The sequence below is a fragment of the Chaetodon trifascialis genome, chromosome 19, assembly GCF_039877785.1.
Source record: "Chaetodon trifascialis isolate fChaTrf1 chromosome 19, fChaTrf1.hap1, whole genome shotgun sequence".
NCBI lineage: Eukaryota > Metazoa > Chordata > Actinopteri > Chaetodontiformes > Chaetodontidae > Chaetodon > Chaetodon trifascialis.
Genome location: NC_092074.1, coordinates 24,191,461 through 24,213,440, shown reverse-complemented (window position 1 = coordinate 24,213,440; position 21,980 = coordinate 24,191,461). Strand labels below are relative to the sequence as shown.

At 47.9% G+C, this 21,980-nt stretch overlaps 2 protein-coding genes across 4 annotated transcripts; both read right to left on the bottom strand.

The window, feature by feature from the left end:
* Window positions 1-1,988: 1,988 nt before the first annotated feature.
* On the bottom strand, window positions 1,989-7,793 carry myh6 (myosin, heavy chain 6, cardiac muscle, alpha). Its single transcript, XM_070986970.1, has one exon. It carries the CDS (start codon window positions 7,791-7,793, stop codon window positions 1,989-1,991), a length of 5,805 nt encoding a protein of 1,934 aa, XP_070843071.1.
* Window positions 7,794-10,568: 2,775 nt separating this feature from the next.
* On the bottom strand, window positions 10,569-21,775 carry pak6b (p21 protein (Cdc42/Rac)-activated kinase 6b). Of its 3 annotated transcripts, XM_070986980.1 has the most exons (10): window positions 21,702-21,775; window positions 16,974-17,049; window positions 15,959-16,201; window positions 14,847-15,425; window positions 14,054-14,518; window positions 13,523-13,656; window positions 13,323-13,449; window positions 12,239-12,364; window positions 11,863-11,997; window positions 10,569-10,797 (listed from the first exon to the last, which is right to left on the bottom strand). In XM_070986980.1, the coding sequence occupies exons 3-10, from the start codon at window positions 16,157-16,159 to the stop codon at window positions 10,630-10,632; spliced, it is 1,935 nt and encodes a 644-aa protein (XP_070843081.1). In that variant the 5' UTR covers window positions 16,160-16,201; window positions 16,974-17,049; window positions 21,702-21,775; the 3' UTR covers window positions 10,569-10,629. The 3 variants fall into 3 exon arrangements, with proteins under 3 accessions (XP_070843081.1, XP_070843082.1, XP_070843084.1); XM_070986981.1 differs by lacking the exon at window positions 21,702-21,775 and having other exon boundaries at window positions 16,974-17,121; XM_070986983.1 differs by lacking the exons at window positions 16,974-17,049; window positions 21,702-21,775 and having other exon boundaries at window positions 15,959-16,207.
* Between the last annotated feature and the right edge of the window lie 205 nt (window positions 21,776-21,980).

Genomic DNA, 21,980 nt, shown 5'->3' with positions numbered 1-21,980 from the left:
AGACAGATGGACGATTTGTCCTGATCTTTTTAATATTTGACTTGATTCATCTTTGGACAAAGAAACTTGAGATTCATGATGTCACTTTATGTAAAGAAGACAAAACCACCAAAATATAATGTGTGTGTGTGTGTGTGTGTGTGTGTGTGTGTGTGTGTGTGTGTGTGTGTGTCTCACTGTCACAGTTTGACGCCCCCTTGTGGACATTCAGCAGCACCTTCTTTTGCGTCCTCTTGATGAAGTTTGTCCGTCTTTCATTTTTATCTGACATGCTGTCAAAGTTCACCTTTTCATATTTCAACAGTTTTGATCATTTTTAGGTTTTTTTTGTTGTTTTTATGGAGAATCGCTGATGAAGAGCTCACAGGGTTTCACATGTGCTTCTAATATTTGTTCCAGAAATACTGATTTGTGTCCTTGAAAGGACAAATTACACAGTACTGAGTAGAAGTAGATGTAGTAGTTATGTAGTACAGAGTACTGCAAAATGGCAGTAGTTCAACGCACGATGTGTTGCTGTAACATTATTTTACAGTTTGTTTACTTAGAAGAAGAAGAAAGAGTGAAGACCCTGAAGACCCTGTCCAGACCCAGGTCCTGGTCTTTCCTGGCCTCTGCAGAGGGACTTCACATGAGGACAGAACGCTGAGAGCTGTGGACTAAAAACACGGTAATAACGTCAAAGTGTGACTGACTGTGCGTGTTGTCTCAGAGGTGACCAGCAGAGGGCGCCGCGGGTTTGAAAGTGTTGAATTCTGGGTGTTGGAGTAAAGTTGTCCCTCTGGATGACTGAATGCTTCTGAATGAATAATTCAAAGTGAAAAATCTTTATTGACAACATGATTCCAACAAAGTCTGAGTGCCAGCTGTCTGAGCTGTTTCTGCATTCAAAGCTTTATTAACATGTTCACGTCTGGACAGAACAGCTGATGAGCCGCAGGAAGAATCAACTGATTTCATAAAATCGGACGCAAGTCGCCTCTTCGCCTCCTCTGAAGGTAACGAGGAGTAAATAAATATCAACAGGCAAAATGTTTTGTGTGTTTTGCTTGAAAAACAAGGATTTAATGTTGGATTAAATTGAATTGAAATTAATTGAAATCACTTCAGTTGTTATTCTGATGCTGAAACATGTTTGTAAAAGTTGACTTTTAATTTACAACAATTAGTTTTCGTGAAACTGAGAAGCAGAGGCGATGTTTGAGTCCAGATTTCTGAAGCTTTTAGTCGATCGTCCTCCTCCTGCGGTTAATTTGAATCAACATGTAACAACACTGTTGGTTTTATCTCTTCAACAGAATATGTGACCAGAGTTCATCATCAGATGAAGGAGACCGACAGCTCATCGTGATCACAAGTGATTTTATTTCATGACAGTTTCTAATAATCTCACTCAGTTTTCAGTGTATTTTGTTCGAATCATCTTGATAATCTTTAACAATCACTCTCTGAAGTTCACTGGAAACAGCAGGAGAACCTTCAGTCTTCATGTTTTCAGCTTCCAAAGGGGGTCAGAAAAGTCTGGACCGCTGGATTAAACCGAGTCCAAACACATGGATGTTTCTGTGTTTGCTCAGTGGACAGAAGACACAGGACTTTTCCTCCATGTCCTAATACCTGTAATGTGCCAATAATGGTCAAAAACTCCACAGGAAGTCTTCAGCGATGCAGTCTAACAGTATTCTAACTGAACAGGTGTCATCTCAGTGTCAGATAATTAATGATTAGTGCGACAACTATTTCTACTCATGCTGTTGGTTTCTGCTGCTTTCTGTCACCACTTTGAGAACAAGCATCCCTCCAGTTACCGAGGACCAGGAACAGCTGTCAATCAAAGCAGATTCACAAACTATTAGTGGTGATAATGAGCGACGACAACATGGTTTATCAAATAATGCACTTAACAAAGTTTTGAAACTGAAGATTTCACTGAGATGGAGTGAATATTTGGTCCCACATACCTGTGATGCTGACTCTCTGAGACCTCCTTACTCATCCAGGCCCTTCTTGGACGATCCGTCCCTGGTCTTCGCCCTCAGCTTGTTCACCTGTGACTCTGCGATGTCAGCCCTCTCCTCAGCCTCCTCCAGCTCGTGCTGCAGCTTGCGGAGTTTGGCCATGTTGGCATTTGCTGCCTCCTCCGCCTCCTCGGCTGCACGTTTGTAGGACTTGACCTTCAGCTGCAGCTTGTCCACGAGGTCCTGGAGGCGAGCCATGTTCTTGCGGTCTTCCTCGGTCTGGTAGCTGAGCTCCTTGATGCGGCGTTCATACTTGCGAACCCCCTTGATGGACTCTGTTCCTCTCCTCTGCTCCGCCTCCAGCTCATTCTCCAACTCTTTGATGCGAGACTCCAGTTTCTGGAGCTGCTTCTTGCCGCCCTTCATGGCAATCTGCTCGGCCTCATCCAGACGGTGCTGCAGGTCTTTGATGGTCTGCTCCATGTTTTTCTTCATGCGCTCCAGATGGGCACTGGTGTCCTGCTCCTTCTTCAGCTCTTCGGCCATCATGGCTGCATCTGTGATGGCCTTCTTCGCCTTCTCTTCAGCATTGCGGTTCTCTTGTATGGCCTCCTCGATCTCATTCTGCAGGTGCATGAGGTCTGCTTCATGCTTCTTCTTCTGGTTGATCAGGCTGGTGTTCTGGGAGTGCAGGAGTTGCATGCGCTCTGTAGCATCTGTCAGCTCCTGTTCGGCCATTTTGCGGCTTCTTTCTGTCTGCTCGAGGGCGGCCCTCACTTCCTCCAGCTCGGCTTGGATCAGGTTGTGTCGCCGTTCCAGGAGAGCGATGTTCTCCCTAAGGTCATCACTGCCACGCTGTGCATCATCCAGCTGCAGCTGAGAGTCCTTTAGAAACCCCTGGAGGCTCTTGAGCTGTTTCTGGGCATCAGCTGCCTGCCTGTTGGCTTGGCTGAGCTGGATCTCCATCTCATTGAGGTCACCTTCCATCTTCTTCTTGACTCTCAGGGCCTCATTGCGGCTCCTGGTTTCAGATTCCAATGAGGACTGAAGTGACTCAAGCATCCGTTGATAATTCCTCTTTGCCTGTTCCATTTCCTCATCTTTCTCAGCCAGCTTGCGCTCCATGTCAGCCTTCACTTGGTTGAATTCCAGCTGGGCTCGGAGGATCTTGCTCTCCTCGTGCTCCAGAGAACCTTCTGCCTCCTCCAGTGCTGACTGAAGCTCTGCCTTTTCTTGCTCGAGCTGCTTCCGGATCTTCTCCAGTTCATGAGCACTCCTGCCGCCCTCCCCCAGCTGATCAGTGAGGTCAGAGATCTCCTCTTGGAGGTTTTTGTTCTCTCTCTTCATCGTCTCAAGTTGATCCAGGGACTCTTCATAAGCATTCCTCAGTTTGAAGAGTTCAGTACTCAGAGACCGAGCCTCCTTCTGAGAGGCCTCCAGCTCACACTGTGACTCCTCAAACTTTTGCTTCCACTCTGCCATGACTTTGTCAAAGGCTCTTTGTTTTTTGTCCAAGACTGCAGATGCTGCATTAGATCTCTCAAGGTCCAACATCAGGTCTTCAATCTCATTTTGGAGGCGGTGCTTTGTCTTCTCAAGGGATGAACACTTTGCATTCACTGCCTCGATTGCCTCCTCAGCCTCCTGCAGTCTTTGAACCAGCTTCTTCTTTGCTTCCTCCAGTTCCTCTGTTCTCTGGATTCCATCAGTTTCATATTTTGTCCTCCATGCTGCGACCTCTGTGTTGGATTTGGACAGAGCTCTCTGGAGCTCAGCCTTGGCCTCTTGCTCCTCTTCAAACTGCTCTCGGAGCAGATCGCAGTCATGACGAGCAGATTGCACAGCATGGGCAAGGGCATTCTTTGCCTTGACTTCTTCCTCCAGCTGTCTGCGTAAATCTTCTACTTGCTGGTTGTATGAGTTCTTGCCTCTGGTCAGCTGTGATATCAGACACTCCTTTTCCTCCAGCTGCCGTCCAAACTCACCATTCTCAGTGAGCAGCTTGGCCCTTTGGGTGGTCAGTTCATTGATGGACCGTTGTCCTTCCTCATATTTGCTTTTGTACTCATTCATGTTGTCTTCCATCGTACGGCACATCTTTTCCATGTTGGACTTGGCCTTCACCACACTCTCCATGTTAGAGGATAAATCATCCAACTCCAGCTTCAGTTCGCTCTTTTCCTTCTCCAGCTTTTGCTTCACACGTTGCAAATTATCAATCTGTTCACCCAGTTCGGCAACGCTGTCAGCATGTTTCTTCCTGAGGGAGGCAGCAGTGGCCTCATGTTGGAGGGTAGATTCCTCCAGTTCCCTACGCAGCTTCTGAAATTCAGCATCTCTCTTCTTATTTAGCTCCACCTGTGCAGATGTTGCTCCACCTGCCTCCTCCAGGCGTTCGCTGATGTCCTCCAGCTCACGGGAAAGATCAGAGCGCTGCTTCTCAACTTTGGCCCGAGCTGCACGCTCGGCATCCAGCTCCTCTTCTAGTTCTTCAATTCTAGCCTGGTTTTCTTTCAGCTTCTTCTGGAGCTGAATGGTAGCAACCTGCTCGTCTTCTAGTCTTGAATTTATCTGGACAATCTCAAAGTCCTTTTTTTTAAGTTTTTCCTCCAGTTGCTGCTTGTCGTTTTCTAAGTCCATCAAACTCTCCTGGGTCAGTTTCAGGTCTCCTTCAAGCTTCCTCTTTGAACGCTCAAGGTCCATCCTAACCTTCTTCTCTTGCTCCAACGAGCCCTCCAGATCATCCACTTGTTGCTCCAGCTTAGCTTTGGCTTTGGTCAAGCTGTTGACTTTGTCTTCTTCACTCTGAAGATCATCCAGTGTCTGCTGGTGAGCCTCCTGCAACGCCCTCTTCTCTTTGGTTAATTTCATGATGTTTTCGTCCTGGGAAGCCATCTCTTCCGTCAGGTTTTTCACCTTATTTTCTGTGGCATGTTTTTCTTTTTCGACCTTGGCCAAAGTCAGCTCCAGATCATCTATATCTTTCTTCAATTCAGAGCATTCATCTTCAAGTTTCCTTTTCTTAGCTGTGAGATCTGCATTAAGCTCCTCTTCATCTTCCAGTCTCTCTGTCATTTCTTTTAGCTTGGCCTCCAGTTGGATCTTGCTCTTTATAAGCTGTTCACAGCGTTCCTCAGCATCTGTCAGTGTGTCCTGTTCAGACTGAATTTGCAGAGTAAGATCGTTCTTCTCTTGGAGAAGAGTCACTATCTTCTCCTCTAGTTCCTTCCGTCTTGTTTCTGATTTTTCCAGAGCTTCCTTCAGCTTGTTGAACTCATCCTTCATATTGGCCATCTCCTTCTCAGACTCAGCACTCTTCAGCAGGGGTTTGATCTTGAAGAAGAGCTTCATCCAGGGCCAGTTCTTTACACCCAGAAAAGAGCGAAGGTTCCACTGGATGACCATCAGGGCATCTCTGCGCTCAACAAGCTTGGCAAACTGAGCCCTCATGAGGATTGCCCGAGCATTAGCCTGGATCCTGGTAATGATTCGAGAGAGTTGCTCATCTCGCATCTCCTCCAGTGTCCCCAGCAGACCAGCTTTAAAAAAGACTTTGGTGTGGCCAAACTTGTACTGAGTGTGGTCGATGTCCAACGATCCCAGTAACTTTTCAGCGCTCTTCTTGCAGTCAATGAACTGGCCTTCAGGGATGGCAGAGGCATTCAGTATCCTGTACCGTTGTTTGAAGTCGCCATAAAGCACCCTGTTTGGGAAACCTTTCCTGCAGATTCGGATACCCTCCAAGACACCATTACAGCGCAGCTGGTGCATCACAAGGCAGTTGTCCATGACCCCTGGAGTTTTCCTCTCATTGGGAATCAGACAGCGGACAAAGTGGGGATGTGTGGTCTTGAGGTTGGTCATCAGCTTGTTCAGGTTTTCCCTGTGAAGTGCAGACACAGTTTGGAATGAGGAACCCTTCTTCTTAGCTCCTTTGCCACCTCCTTTGTCACCACTGTCAGCTCCTGAATAGCTTGAAAACAGCAGACTGAGAAGCTTAAGAGATGATTTCTGGTAAAGACCAACCACAGTTTCATTCAGGGGGTCTTTGTTTTTGACCAACCAGTTGCCGATGTTGTAGTCCACCGTGCCAGCATAATGAACCAGGGCAAAATGAGCCTCTGATTTCCCCTTCGCAGCCCTTGGCTTTTCAAACATCTTGTTCTTACCGAGATGATTATCATAGAGCTTGGACTTAAAGGTCTGGTCACTGGCTTTGGGAAACATGCATTCCTCCTCCAGAATGGACAGGATCCCCAGCGGCTTCTCGATGAGGTCAATACAAGCCTGTAAGTCCATCCCAAAGTCAATGAACTCCCAGTCAATACCTTCTTTTTTATACTCTTCTTGTTCCAGAACAAACATGTGGTGGTTAAAAAACTGTTGCAGTTTCTCGTTGGTGTAGTTGATGCAGAGCTGCTCAAAAGTGTTGAAATCAAATATCTCAAATCCAGCAATGTCCAGCACTCCTATGAAGTACTGACGATGTTGTTTTGTGTCCAGGGATTGGTTGATTCTCACCACCATCCAGTTGAACATTTTTTCATACACCGATTTAGCCAGAGCACCAAGGGCGTAGTAGACTTGGTCCACACTTTGGCCTTTGGTGACATATTCATTTCCTACCTTGACTCTGGGGTGGCACAGCCCTTTGATGAGGTCAGCAGAGTTCAGCCCCATTAGGTAAGCTGATTTATCAGCAGCCTCCGTCCCATCAGGCTCAGCCTGCTCCTCACGCTGCTTCTGCTTGAACTTCATGTTGCCATAATGCATGATGGCTCCCGTCAGTTTATAGACACCCATCTTCTCATCTGGAGTGAAGCCAAGCACATCAAAGGCACTGTCTGTGGCCATCAGCTCCTCAGAGTCGTTGATGGAGGCCACTGTCACTTCTCCTTGGGAGATGTAGGAGTAGTCATACGGGTTGTTGGTGATCAGCAGCATGTCCAGCAGCTCTGGCTTCTGATTGGACAGGATCTGATAGAAGATGTGGTAATTCCTCTCAGCCTTGAGCTGAAAGGTGACACGTGACTTCTCCAGAAGGTACGTCTCAATGTCAGCAGACGACAGTTTGCCGCTTGTACCAAAGTGAATTCGGATGAATTTTCCAAAACGAGACGAGTTGTCATTTCTCAGCGTTTTGGCGTTGCCGAAAGCCTCCAATGCAGGGTTTGCCTGGATGATTTGATCCTCCAGGGTTCCCTTGCTGGTATCTTTTTTGCCTCCACTGCCGACTGCAGCAATGCTGGCGAAGTACTGGATGACTCGCTTGGTGTTCACAGTCTTCCCTGCTCCGGATTCTCCGGTGATGAGGACAGACTGATTCTCCCTGTCTGTCAGCATGTACTGGTAGGCATTATCAGAGATGGAGAAGATATGAGGTGGAGCCTCAGTTCTCTTCTTCCCTCTGTAAGCTGCCACCACCTCTGCATCATAGACAGGAAGCCACTTGTAAGGGTTCACAGTGACACAGAAGAGCCCAGAGTAAGTGTATATCATCCAGGCAGCATAACGCTCTTTGAGGTTAAACAGCACGGCAGGCTCGTGGAGGAACGTGAACATTGCCATGTCTTCAATTTTATCGAATTTTGGTGGGTTCTGGGGGTGGACATCTGACTCCTTCACGGTTGCCGTTGTTCCATCCTCCTTCTTGACAGTCACCATGCCTCCATCTTTGCTTTGTATTTGTCCCTTCATATATTCCACCTTGTCGTCAACGACAAAGCATTCAGTCTTGATATCAAAAGGTCTAGTCTGGGCCTCCAGACGCTCCTTCTCTGACTTCCTCAAGTAAGGAGCAGCCTTCCCAAACTCAGCCATAAGAGCGTCACCCATGGTTGAGGGTGGAGGTTCGCGGCAGGCACACGAGAGATCAGTCTGAGAAGAGAGTATTTTCTCTGGTGACACCGATGCAGAACTGCAGACTCTTCACAGCAGGTGGCCGTTTTTAAAGGTTCCCTGTGGACCAAATTAGGAGATAACTGCTGCAGGAAAAAAGAAAAGAAAGGTTGACACTAAATTTGTCCTGGGACGTAAAAGCACCATGAGGGCAGTTTCAAGACCTTTGGCTGTTAAAGTCCATTTTAGGAAGAGGACAGTTTCACTGCTTATCTGCCTGCTGATAGGGACTCCTGACACCTCTGCATTTAGACTCCGCTGTATCCCCACAGGACTTACTCTACAGTTCATCCATCACTTCTATAATCAGCAAATTCATTCATTGGCTGCTGTTTGAGACTCCTTTTAAAAGGAAAACTTAAACTTAAATACAAAGACTTCCCACCCATTTATTATCCACCTAAGTGTTTGTAAAATGATGCAGACGAGTTAAATATTTGTGAAGATGGCATCTGTGGTTTGAATGTGCCTCAGATATGAAGAGTGTGGTCTGACTGACTGAAGTGTTTTTGTCTCTTTATCTCGGACAGTCTGGACTCATCAGCTCTCAGCCTTCAAATAGAAACCATAGACACGTGAATCAGAGTTTGTATCTCAGGGACAGACAAACACATGGACAACAGAATGAACTCTTCATGAGTTCAAAGCTGCTTCAAAATGAAGCAGCTTTGAGTCTTATTTCTGTGATCATCAGTGTTGAAGATTTAAATGCATGAATAAGACGACGATGAGGAGTGTGTGGTTCAGCTGAGTGTTGCTGTTCACACACACAGTCGTTAAAATAGCAGCTGATTGTCTTCATGTTATCACAGAGTCTGAGTGGACACGACACCACAAACTGTCTGATGAACTGACCACAGATCTGTGATTCTGACTGCAGCTTTAAAATGCAAACAACATAAATGAGTGAGTTAAAAAAAAAGCTGAACAAAGAAACAAAAAGCAAACATGAATATCATCAGTTCAATTCATGTAGAGACAAAAGTTTAGACCATGAGACAGAGCTAACAGTGATCCACCCGTGAGACGAGAAGGCACAAAGACTCTGGGGAAGAAACCAAGTCAGTAAAAATCATTAATGGACACAAACGTGTCCAGATGGATGAGAAGGAGATGGAGAGAATTCGAGCCGAGCAGCGTAACAGAAGCCGGTCCAAGACGAGCCTGAGCCGGCCCGAAGTGTGCGCCTAACCAGAGAGGAAGAGGGTTTCCACCTCCTGGATCAAGACCAGGAGACAGCCGGAGCGAGGCCTGGTGGGACGTATGATACTGTGCCGTCTCTAAGGAGTACTTGTACATTTGGTACTTTAGGAATATCTTTATCCTGATACTTTTGCATTTTTACATCAGTATATTTTAAACTGAGGTTATTTCTACACTGTGGTATTTTTTTTTACTTCAGTAAAAAAAAAAACTCCAGTAAGAGTACTTCTACCACCACTGATGGTGTGTGTGTGTGTGTGTGTGTGTGTGTGCGTGTGTGTGTGTGTTTAAAGGGTGTGTGTCTGTGAGCAAGATGAATTTAGTGTGTACTGAGTCTGTCACTGTGTGTGCCAGAGGGGCGGTGTTTGTTGCATTTAGACCAACACTGACACTGCGGGTCAAAGGTCAAAGCTACAAATCTACATCCTCACCTCCAGACAGCTGACCAATCACAGCGTGAGCTGTCAGATTGTTGGATGACGTCACAGAGAGCGAGGAGAAGAAAATCACTGCAGTCATTTGTGAATTTATTCAAAAACAATAAAAAGAACAAACGTAAGGGCGAAGAGTCGGAATGATTTCAGGCTTCAGGTCGGCTCCACGTGTGTCGTGTACTGTAAAAACTTTAACTTAACTTTAACATGATGCAGGAAACATATTCTGACGTGAAAGAGGAGAAATAACAGCGAACAACCAACAAGTGCAAAGTCACATTCTGAGTAAAACTGTGCAAGTTTTCAAAATAAATCCACTTCCTCCGTTTATAAAGCAACCAACAGGAAAACAAAGAGCTTTTTAAATTCACCACCAAAAAAAGAGCATGCTGGGAAAATCATCGAGATCGATCTCAGTAACCCAACATCACCGCAAAGCGGGTAACACAGCCACAGTCCACGCCACTGCGGACACACATCTGTGATTGGTCGTCTCTGTTTTTAACTTCATTCTGTCAAACTCAAATGCAGAATTTTAATAGTTGTTCTTAAGGCAGTTCATGTCGGAGTTTAACGTTCTTTTGAATCAACTGAGAACTGATTCAAACGCTGACTCTGAGTCGAGTCACAGGTTTCTTCTGTTTTTAAATCTAATTGTAAATTTCATTTGTTCAAATCGAGTCAGTCAGTAATTAAAAATATTAAAATCCCTCATTTCACTATTACAAACTGCAGGAGGTCAAAGGTCAACCAGGAAGCCGCATCGTGGTTTAACGTGTTGATGTATGTGCTTGTTCTGCTCACTGACAGGAAATGATGGACAAAACTGTCAAAATAAGATCCAGGTAATCTGATATATCCATCTTCAGCGTGGTCACAAATGTTCTCCGATGACTTCCTCCTCCCAGGTGAGACGTGTGTTACAGGTGACGTCAGCTGCTTCAGAGTAATCAAACCGTCCTGCAGCTGCCGCCCTGCCGCTCTGTGTTCAGGTGCTGACCTGATGTTACTCATCTGATTGGTTGCTGGAGCTCTGACACAGCTCTGAGCTCAACAAGCCTTGCGCTATGGTGGTTTCAGGTGTCATTCGGTGAGTCTCAGGTGAGTCTCGAGCACGTCAGGTGAGTCTCAGGTGTTCAGCACAGCGACATGCGTTTGCGATGCTGCTCCACCAGTGGCACCAGGCAGCGTGGTGAGCCGGCCTGCAGCAGGAACGGGTGCTCCAGCAGGTCAGCGGCGCTGGAGCGCTGCCGCGTGTCACGAGTCAACATACAGTTCAGGAAGTCCTTCATCACTGGAGACACCTGAACACAGACAGTGACATCATCAGCTAGAGCCAGGCTGACCAGGGCCCCACAGACACCTGTGGGGAAGCATTTCTGTGGCATCCAATCAAATCACTTTCTTAAATTTGATCTTAAACCTGTGTGCAGCTCCCTCTTGTCAGAGGTCCCCACACTGCGATAAAGTAAAGGAGTGTGTGTGAAGAAGAACGTGTGTTTACTGCGAAGCACACGAGACAAGTACTGACCAATCACAGCCGAGCCGTCAAACCGCACTGAAACCTGAGTTTAGTCACGCGTTGGATGGATTCAGTGAAGTTTAACTACACAAACAGGTCAGAGGTCAGAGGTCAGGGCCCTCGGCTTGTCTGATTGGTTATCTAAAGTGACATTTTGTCCAATCGTTGAAGCTGTACAACTTTTACAAACGTTGGTCCTCACAATGCATGTTCTGGAATACTGTCCTCACTTTGTCATAGATACAAGAAAGTGTGTGTGTGTGTGTGTGTGTGCGCGTGTGCGTGCGTGCGTAGGTGTGTGTGCATGCGTACGTGTGTGTGTGCGTGCGTGCATGCGTAGGTGTGTGTGCATACGTACGTGTGTGTGTGTGTGTGTGTGCGTGTGTGCGTAGGTGTGTGTGCATGCGTACGTGTGTGTGTGCGTGCGTGCATGCGTAGGTGTGTGTGCATACGTACGTGTGTGTGTGTGTGTGTGTGTGTGTGTGTGCGCGCGCGTGCGTGCGTGCGTAGGTGTGTGTGCATGCGTACGTGTGTGTGTGTGTGTGTGTGTGCGTGCGTGCGTAGGTGTGTGTGCATGCGTACGTGTGTGTGTGCGTGCGTGCGTGCGTAGGTGTGTGTGCATGCGTACGTGTGTGTGTGTGTGTGTGTGTGCGTGCGTGCGTAGGTGTGTGTGCATGCGTACGTGTGTGTGTGTGTGTGTGTGTGTGTGTGCGTGCGTGTGTGCGTGCGTAGGTGTGTGTGCATGCGTACGTGTGTGTGTGTGTGTGTGTGTGTGTGTGCGTGCGTGCGTGCGTAGGTGTGTGTGCATGCGTACGTGTGTGTGTGTGTGTGTGTGTGTGTGTCTGACCCTCTGGATGTTCTTCACACTCGGTGCTACTTCGTCTCTCAGCTTCTTCATGGCGGTGATCGGCGTGTCACTGAAATATGGAGGCTCTCCGTCCACCATCTCCACCACCATGATGCCCAGAGACCAGATGTCCACCTGAGGGACACGCAGAACGTTTGTCTCACTTTGTCTTCTTCTTCATTTTCTACCTCTGCTTTATTCTGGCTGTTGTCACAAGTCAATGTCCACAGCATGGACCAATAAAGTTTTATCTTATCTTATCTTATCTTATCTTATCTTATCTTATCTTATCTTATCTTATCTTATCTTATCTGTAGGGCCAAAGTAGAACTTCGACGTTAAAAAGGTCTTTGGAGAACCGGCTGAGTGTCGTTACCTCGGTCCCGTACGGCGTTTTGGAGATCACCTCAGGAGCCATCCAGTACGGAGTCCCAACCAGAGACTTCCTCTTTGGGACGTCTTTACTGATCTGAGCGCAGAAACCAAAGTCTGACAGTTTTATCTGCAGCAGGAGAGGAGGAGGAGGGGGAGGAAGAGGAGGAGGGAGAGGACAAGGGGGGGGGGGGGGCGAGGGGGAGGACAAGGGGGAGGACGAGGGGGAGGAGAAGAAGTTGATTTGTTGGATGATTTGAGTGTGTAACTGGGCTGAATGCTGACAGCTGTGGGACTCTGCTAGCTCACATGCTAAGCTAACCAAACAGACACATGTGGATGTCCTCCACGTCCTCCATGGCAGGCTGGACTCAGACTACGTCCTGGTCCATGAAGACAGAAAAAACTGTCTCCTCTTTGGAAAATGCAGCACTTGAAGTAATTTTGATGTTTTAAAACTTTTTGTTTAATCAGCTGATGAACATCAGAGCTCACCTGGAGCTCACCTGGAGCTCACCTGTCTGACCTGAACTCAAAGGGGTGGTGATGTCCACAAACGGACTCATCACCTGGACCATCTGGATTATTGACTCATTTAAAATAATAGAATGATTCATAGAGAAACACCTGAACTGATCCACCTGAGTCACAGGTGGATCAGTTCAGGTGGAGCTGAACAAGCGAGCAAAGATCAGAAACATTGCAGCTGGTGTGTGTGTGTGTGTGTGTGTGTGTGTGTGTGTGTCTGTCTGTCTGTCTGTCTGTCTCTCTCTCTGTCTCTGTCTCTCTGTTTTTGTATCTCTGTCTCTGTATCTCTGTCTCCATCTCTCTCTCTGTGTCTCTGTCTCCGTCTCTCTGTCTCTGTATCTCTGTCTCCATCTCTCTCTCTGTGTCTCTGTCTCCATCTCTCTCTCTGTATCTCTGTCTCCGTCTCTCTGTCTCCGTCTCTCTGTCTCTGTATCTCTGTCTCTGTATCTCTGTCTCCGTCTCTCTGTCTCCGTCTCTCTGTCTCTGTATCTCTGTCTCTGTATCTCTGTCTACATCTCTCTCTCTGTGTCTCTGTCTCCGTCTCTCTGTCTCTGTGTTACCCGGCCGTCCAGCGTCAGCAGGATGGAGTCACTCTTGATGTCTCGGTGAATGACGCCCTGAGAGTGAAGGTAAGTCAACGCCTGCAGGACGCCTTCGCACACGGTCGCCGTCTGTTCCTCAGTCAACCTGAGAAACACACAAATGCTTTAAAGCTACGACAACCTGCCACACGAACAGGTGTCTGTGACGTCCTGCTCACCTGGTCTCACTGACGATATGGGTGAGAGCGCCGCCCTGCAGGTACTCCATGATGACCCAGAGTTCCTCCTCCACCAGAGCGCTGCGGTACATCTCCACCACGTTCTGGTGCCGGTAGTCCCTCATGATCACCACCTGAGAGACGCAGGACAGGTGAGGCCGATGACGTCACACGGACAGGTGATGACGTCACGCTGCAGCAGGTGACGGGTGTCTGTTTTTAACTCCATTGATTATTTGGTGATTGTGATTGATTAAAACGATGAAATGGTCAAATCAAATGGTTGAATTCAGGGCAAACATAACACAACAGATCATACTTGACCATGAAAGAAGTTCGTTTTGTTTTGGCCTGTTGGTCCAATCAAACAAAGAATTTACGCACATTTTCATGTTTTTGGATGCTTCAGAGACCAAACAGTTCACTGATTGGTCAACAAAATCATCCACAGATTAATTGATAACAAAAAATCAGCTGAAATCAGGTTTTTCTGGTTGTGCTCGCTGGTGTTTCCTGACCCGGGTCCGGTACCTCGTTGAAGAGCAGCTCTCGGCGCTGCTGCTTCCTCAGGTCCATCATCTTCACCGCCACCTGTCGCCCGCTGTGTCTCTCCCGGGCGATGCAGACCACACCTGTGGACCCCTCCCCGATCTTCACGAAGTTTTCCAGAGTCATCCTCGGGTCTCCTGGATCCACCACCATCTGCAACGCCGCCTTGAACTGCTCGTGAGTCACCTTCACACCTCCATCAGGTACGGTCTGCTGGGAGGAGGAGGGGCAGAGGCGGGTGGAGGGCCGTCCTGGGGAGCCCGCGGGGGAGGGGCGGGGTTGGGATGGGCTGTCCTGAGTCCGGGGGGCCGGCATCTTAGGAGAAGGTCCAAGGTTGAAGCTGGAGGAGGGGCAGAGTGAGCGCTGAGGTAACCCTCTACCTGTGATGAGGGGACTGCTGGTGCTGTTGGGGGGGGGCAGCAGGAGGGGGGAGGAGGGGGAGGTCAGCTGGGGGAGAAAAAGACAGAAGACATCAAACGGCGGCCTCACACCTGACGATAACTGGGCAGATTTTGGCTCAGAAGCGCTCTGAACGTCCTGCGTCACGCTGAATCATCGGGTCTGTGCGTCGCATCACTGTGACCCCCCTGAAACCGCCTGGTCACGGTTTAACAAGGGTTCCTGTGCTGGACTAAGTCTTGACTCTGACCTGGACTTCTGTGCAGGTCGCTCGCAGAGCCAGGCTAACTGTTTCCCCCTGTTTCCAGTCATTATGCTAAGCTAACTGGCTGCTGTCTCATCCTTCAATCTGAACATCTGATTCAATGACTCGTACCTTGAGGTCGTAGGAGGAGTGAGGCCTTCTGGGACTTTCTCTGGAGGAGGACAGCAGGTCGGGCAGGTGATTGACAGCTGGTTTCAGTCCCGGGTGAGGACTGCCGTTGGTCTCCACAGTCTGCAGGCTGTAATGACAGGAAGTTGGCCTCTGTCTGAGCCCCGCCCCCTCACTGTGAGCGTACTGTCCACCTGGTAAACCTGTCACAGGTGTCCTCTGAGGTGTCACAGGTTTGGGGGGCGTGGCCTCAGACAGTGTCCCCACCTCGCAGATGGACTTGGCTCTCTGCAGAGCTCCGTTCAGTTTGGGGCTGCAGCTCTCGTGGCGGACTTGTCGGATCCTGTCCTGCCAGTAGGTGGATATCCCGTCCACCTTGCCTCTGTGGTGATTGAGCTCCTCGTACTGGTACGACTCGTCCTCTGCCAGCTCTCCCAGTCGACCCAGTGACAGGGCTCGTTTCCGTGCCGACGGGCTGCTGCGGCGCAGAGAGTTGGAGCTGGAGACAGACAGACGGTTCATCTCAGAGATCACGTGAGAAATGTAGTCGCCATGACCGATGAAGCTCCCACGAACAATCGTCTGCAGAGGACAAAACCGTGTTCAGTAAATCTGAGTTTATTCACATCATTCGCTCAAACACACGATTCATCCGTCGAGGTTTTGATCCAGAAAACACAGATCTGTTGTTAATGTCTGTCTGTCTGGAATGAGGTCACATGATACACCTGAGAGTACCTGCATGGAAACATGAGCTCATGTTTCAGCTGAACTGCAGACAAACTTGACATTTACAGAAAACCAGTGAACGCACCGTCAGCAGAGAAACAGCTTCTGTGTGGGAACTCTGCACGTCTGCACAGAGGTCAGAGGTCAACAGAGCCCTGACCTCATCTAATGTAAAGACGGACGTTGGCTTTGTGTAGCGTGTGTTAGCGTTATCTGCTGTTAGTGAGTCGACAGGTGTCTTTAAGACAGTTCACCTGGAAAAGGTCGTTTCTCTGAACACTGACGCCACAGAAAACATGCTGTGAGTCTCCACACTGATCCTGATCCTGCATGTGTTTATTGGCCAATCAGACTTAGTGATGTCACTGTATTTCAGTAGCCCCCACCTTCCTGAGCTCGACCTCGGTGATCCTGGAGGGGTCCACCAGGGGGCGTGGCCTCCTCAGCGTGTCGATGACGCTCTGCCACTGTGGCGGCAGACCCACGTAGCGTCCCGTGGCGGCATCGAATGACGTGTGGACGCGGTGCTGGAAGTCCTGCGGCGCTGAGATCTCCGGCCTGCGCCTCCTCTTCCTGCGACGGAACATCGCCGCGGCAACGCAGCAACAATGGCTGAGCGATGATGAGACCTGAGGGAGACAACAGGAAGCAGCTTGCTCAGCGCTGGACGAACCTCGCCGCTGATCAGACTGAGACATGATGGAGGGTTGAATCACACAGACACAGTGGGAACACAAACACGCACACACATGCACACACGCATGCACACACGCATGCACACACACACACACACACACAGTGGGAACACAAACACACACAGTGAGAACACACACATTGACCAGAAACACACTGCCGTGTCAGTAAACTGGCAGCTTCTCTTCCTGTTCTCAGGTGGTTTACCTGAGCGGAGTCACATGACCTCCTCCTCCTCCCTCTCTCTCTCCTGTCAAACACAAACCAACCAAACAGCCCAGGTGAGAACTCACCTGTCTGTAGCATTAACCATTTAAATTACAGCAGCAGAAACCGTTAAAGAAACCTGACGCTTCGTTCAAAGACGAGCTGATAAAACTCAGGCCGAATCTGAATTTTAATCTTTGTTTACAGACCTTTCTGATTGGCTGTGATTGGTCCACCTGCTTCTCTAAAACAGGCAAAATCTGGATTCCATGTAAAGAAGAATTCAGGCTCTCTATTGGCCAGATGTTAGAAGTTATTGTTTATTCATGTTCACTTCAGTTCAAACTGTTAATGAGGACATCAGGTGTGTCTGTGCGCTACCTGCCAGCCAATAACAGTGAATCTGAAGAACTCAGTGTTTTTAAAAGCTTCTACTTTAAAGGTCACTCCGAAATATTTATGGAACATTAGTCTCATGTGACGTCCATCAGACTCGCTCACCTGGACAGGAGTCGATGTCTCTCGACCGCAGCTGAACCGGCTCCTGATTGGTTCAATTGGATCAGTTCAGTCTGACCTGCAAAGAGACAGAGACGATGAAGCAGAGACTCCTCCTCCTCCTCCTGTTTGTTAACTGGGAGGGGTGGAGGATGTGGAGGGATTTGATCCGGTCAGTCAGAGGAAGACGAGTCATTGATCATTGATCATCACATGATTGACAGCTCGTCCGTCATGAGACCTTAAAGACGTCACATGACGAGCGTCCTCCACCTGAGCGACACCTCGCTGTCCCACGTCAAGCATTACGAGGAGAGCCGCCAACATCCAACCAACCGACGTCCTCGTCTCTGCCATGTGAGGACAGACTGTCTGTCTGGACTGCTTCTCACTCAAAGATGGACGTTCAAACATGCTTTCTGTTGGTTGGACTGACGGAGCTGAAACAGTTTGAGGATCCGTTCAGTGTGAGGAAAATAAAAATGTGTCGTTTGAACTTTCAGGAAAACGTTTCAGAGGAGACGTCTGAGACAAAAGAACCTGACGATGAACAGAGAGACGTTTGTCCTCCTGTGTGTCCCTTCAGACTGTCACAGGTCCAGACAGGATGTTTATGCAGGGAGGGTCTGACGTGGACCCGGACTGCAGGTGAGACGCAGGTGACGAGAGTCTGACTCACCTTCCAGCTGTCGAGGAGCTGCTTGTGTCTCAGCCAATCAGTGAAGAGTTGAAACAAGCCGTTTCCTCTCGGAGCAGAAACGTGCGTCACCTGTCCTCAATGGAGGAGCTGTGAAGCACAGCGACTCCACAGAAACACGTTTGACATGTCTCACACGCTTCAGTCCAAACTGAGGCGGATCCACCGCCGCAGAAACATGCGTACTGTCCCTTTAAGTGACTGAACACCACAGTGAGACACGCCGCCTGACCACCGACCGTCAGCGAACGCACCGTCGCCTTCAGGCTGGGCGGAGGAGACGCTCTGGATTTAAAACAACAGACTGGTTTCAGTTTCCAGCAGCAACAACCTGATCCCAGTCAGACTCCCAGTCACCAGACTGGGAGAAGCTCAATGAGCAGATCAATGGAGCAACAGTGACGTGAGGACGTGTCATCTGCTGAAAACACATGTTTTACTGCAGTACTTTGACACACAGCGGGTACACGGGTGTAACATGAAGAGAGTGTGTGTGTGTGTGTGTGTGCGCGCGATATGAGGGCGTGGCTTGCATACCTGTGGACTCAGGTGCTTTAACATGATCAGGCAGCTCCTGCTCAGACTAACTGGAAACCATCAGAGTGATTCATGCAGACAGGAAGCAGCTCGTGATTGGACGACAGGAAATGTGTTGACACAGTTGCTGATTCGTCAGATCAGACCTGTTTGGTCAGAGGTCATCCAGGACGATGTGGACAGCAGCCTATCAGAGCGCAGGTCCAACACCTGACTGAACATGTTCACATCAGTTCACGCCATCATGGATCTTCAGAGCGGCTCGTGTGTCACTGACTGATCGATCGATTGATCGATCGATCACAGCAGCTCGTCGTCCTTCAGTCTGTCTGCGAATGCAATGAGTCATTTTATTTCTTTTCTGCTCTTCATGTTTCATTTTTCTTCTTTTATTGACGCTGTGATTTGAACCTGTTGTTTGCTTTGTTGTTTTTGAGGAAGATGAGTGACCAAACAAACAATGAAGACTTTACCAGTGCAGCCAGCAGGGGGAGCTGTGAGGCCCGACTCAGCCTTTGTGTTTCAGTCCATTTGCAGCTGGTGTTGAGACTGGATCCAGATCCAGATCCAGATCCAGATCAGGATACTTTATTGATCTGACGTGTTTCCGTCTTTCGCGTGTTCTCGTCGTCCTCGCTGGGTTCAGATCTTTGTCCTCCAGAGGACAAACCTCAACATGAGTCAATTCATGTGGCAGGAAATCAGCCCAACCACCTTAAAAAAAAGTTTGGAGTTCAAGAAAACTTTATAAACTTTGTGAAACGCTGTCGACGACAAACTCTTAAATATTGGTCGCATTGAGTTTTTCCCTCCTTGGAGTAAAAATACTGTGCTGTACTGCAGTAACAGTGTGTATTCTCCTCTGTGACACGTAAACAACGTGAGTCAGACTCAAATGAGGTCAAACAGATCCGATCACGTTCTGATCGTTTCCACCTTCATTTCTTCATCTGAAGGACGAGTCTGGACACGGATCACACGAGAGCAGCAGGCGTGAACGGCGTCTCACAGACGGAGGCTGGATCTAATGAGACACGTCTCAGATGTGGAGTGAAGAGGACATTTCACAGCCTAAAACAGAGGCTCGTCTGTCCACACACTCTGGGACATGTGGCTTATTTGTCTTCACTGACAAACTGTCCAATAAAATCCCGCAGTGCCACAACTAACTGACCAATCATGTTAATCTACTGATTTCTGTTTTTGAAGTTGATTTTGTGACAGAAACGTCTCAGAAGAAGAAACAAGCTGAGCTCAGATCAGTTCCACTTTCACACCAAAGCCTCCAGTGACACAGATCAGCTTACTGCAGCACACACACACCCACCCACACACACACACACACACACACACACACACACACACACACACACACACACCCCCCACACACACACACACACACAGAGTCAGGTGTTTACCTGTACAGGTTGACCTGATGGGTATTAAACACTGAACAGGAACAAAACAGGAAGCTTTGAGTGTTTCAGCGTCCAATCAAACAGCAGCTCAGTCACACACATTTCATCTGCATTTAAACCAAACCTGAGCATCGACACACCTGATCAAATTCAAAGATTTACCTGAAACACTGATGAACACAAACACATGTCATGTGCAACTCTTTGAACACAGGCCATCATGTCTCAGGTGGACAGTAGTCACCTGAGACATGATGAAAAAGAAGTCTGAATCACATGAAAATCTAATTTTTATTTGTTTTTATGTCCACAGTTTTCCATAAGCTAACAACCATCCATAAGCTAACAGTTTTCCATAAGCTAACAACCATCCATAAGCTAACAGTTTTCCATAAGCTAACAACCATTCATAAGCTAACAGTTTTCCATAAGCTAACAACCATTCATAAGCTAACAGTTTTCCATAAGCTAACAACCATCCATAAGCTAACAGTCATCCATAAGCTAACAACCATCCATAAGCTAACAGTTTTCCATTAGCTAACAACCATCCATAAGCTAACAGTTATCCATAAGCTAACAGCCATCCATAAGCTCACAGTTATCCATAAGCTAACAGCCATCCATAAGCTAACAGTCATCTATAAGCTAACAACCATCCATAAGCTAACAGTTATCCATAAGCTAACAGTCATCCATAAGCTAACAGTTATCCATAAGCTAACAGTCATCCATAAGCTAACAGGGGAGCAGCGTCAGTCCTGCCTTTTGTAAAACAGGTGACAGAGATTTTAGCCAGCAGCCTGTCAGCAGTGAGCACTGCCCCAGTGTTGATAAGTGTGAAGCTAACAGCTAGCCACAAGCTAACACAAACAAATGAATTAATATATTGATGAACTATTAGCTGTGACACTCGCAGCACCTGCAGATGATTCTGCTCCGTATTAGCTGCGTCACAACCTGAAGTTCAATAAAACTGACAACAATCTGTTAACTTGAACGTAGCAGCTGTGTTCATTGATGCACAGAAGACTTTATACTCAGACGTCTGTCTTTTAAGGTTCCCATGAAATGGCCCAGAACACTCTTTGGTTCCACATATTCACATGTTTCTGAATGCAGGGACAGCGAGCAAGCACAGCCGGACCGATGAGGACCAGTTTTACATCAGGGGATACAGGATCCAGGTGGGTTTCCTGTCTGGTTTGGCTCCTGGTCAGCTAATAGATCTGCTAGCTGCGTGGCTAACTGAGCTACCTCGTTAAAGACAGCTACAGTTAGCAGCCGTTAGTGGTCACATTAGTAGAAATTATCGGTCCTAACTGAAATCACTGAGCAGATTTATCAGAGGACCGACCGGCGGAAACACTCCGACAAAACGTTTCACTGGATGACAAATTAATGTGCAACCATGAGCGCAGGATTAGTCACAAACTTTCTGTTTGGAAATGACAAAACTCCAAAATCCCGTTAAGAACGCTGACGAACAATTTGTCATTGTGGTGCCGGATGCTGAAGATCAATGAGGACGTTATTTTGACTTCAAGAAGAGCAGATTTCATCCAGTCTGGGGTGGTGCTTTATCGCCCGGTTCTGTGGAGAACCTTTAGCAGCGTTCTTTACAGTCACTGTTCTGGTGCTGAATGATCAAAAGTCCAAATGGTTTTCAGTGGAATCCTAGAATTTTCCATCAGTTCTCAAATCAGTATAAACAACAACAACAACAACAACAACAACAACAACAACAACAAAAACTGTGTAACCTAACAGTCATTCTGGTTCTTTGCAGAACCTTTTCATTCATATCTGTTCCATGTGTTCTCCACTGGTTCCTGTGTCGAGAACCTTTCTCACAGCATATTTTAGTTCATGTTGGTTGAACTCTGCAGACCCTGTGACTGAACCCCCGCTCAGCGTTCTTTAAACTCGAGAACCCGACCGAGTTGTTAAATGGTTCTAACAGAGTTCTTCACACACAGAACATTTCCTGTGAAAAACAGACTTCTTCTTCTTCACATCTCAGAGAGGGTCAGCTGTGCAGCTGGTCACTTTAAATCTTACATGTATGAAAATGCTCACCTGTCCAGCAGAGTCCAGGTGAGTCCAGGTGCTCGGTTCCTGCTGTTATTCTCCTCCTCAGACACACGACTCTGTCTGTCTGCCGTTGTTTCACCTCTGCCTCCTCTCTCTCTCTCTCTCTCTCTCTCTCTCTCTCTCTCTCTCTCTCTCTCAAACACACACACACACACACACACACACACACACACACACACACACACACACACTCCCTCCCCCCTTGCTCATCCCTGTCTCACCTGGTTTCAGGTTTGAAGGAGAATGGGTGGAAGGAGGCGGGGT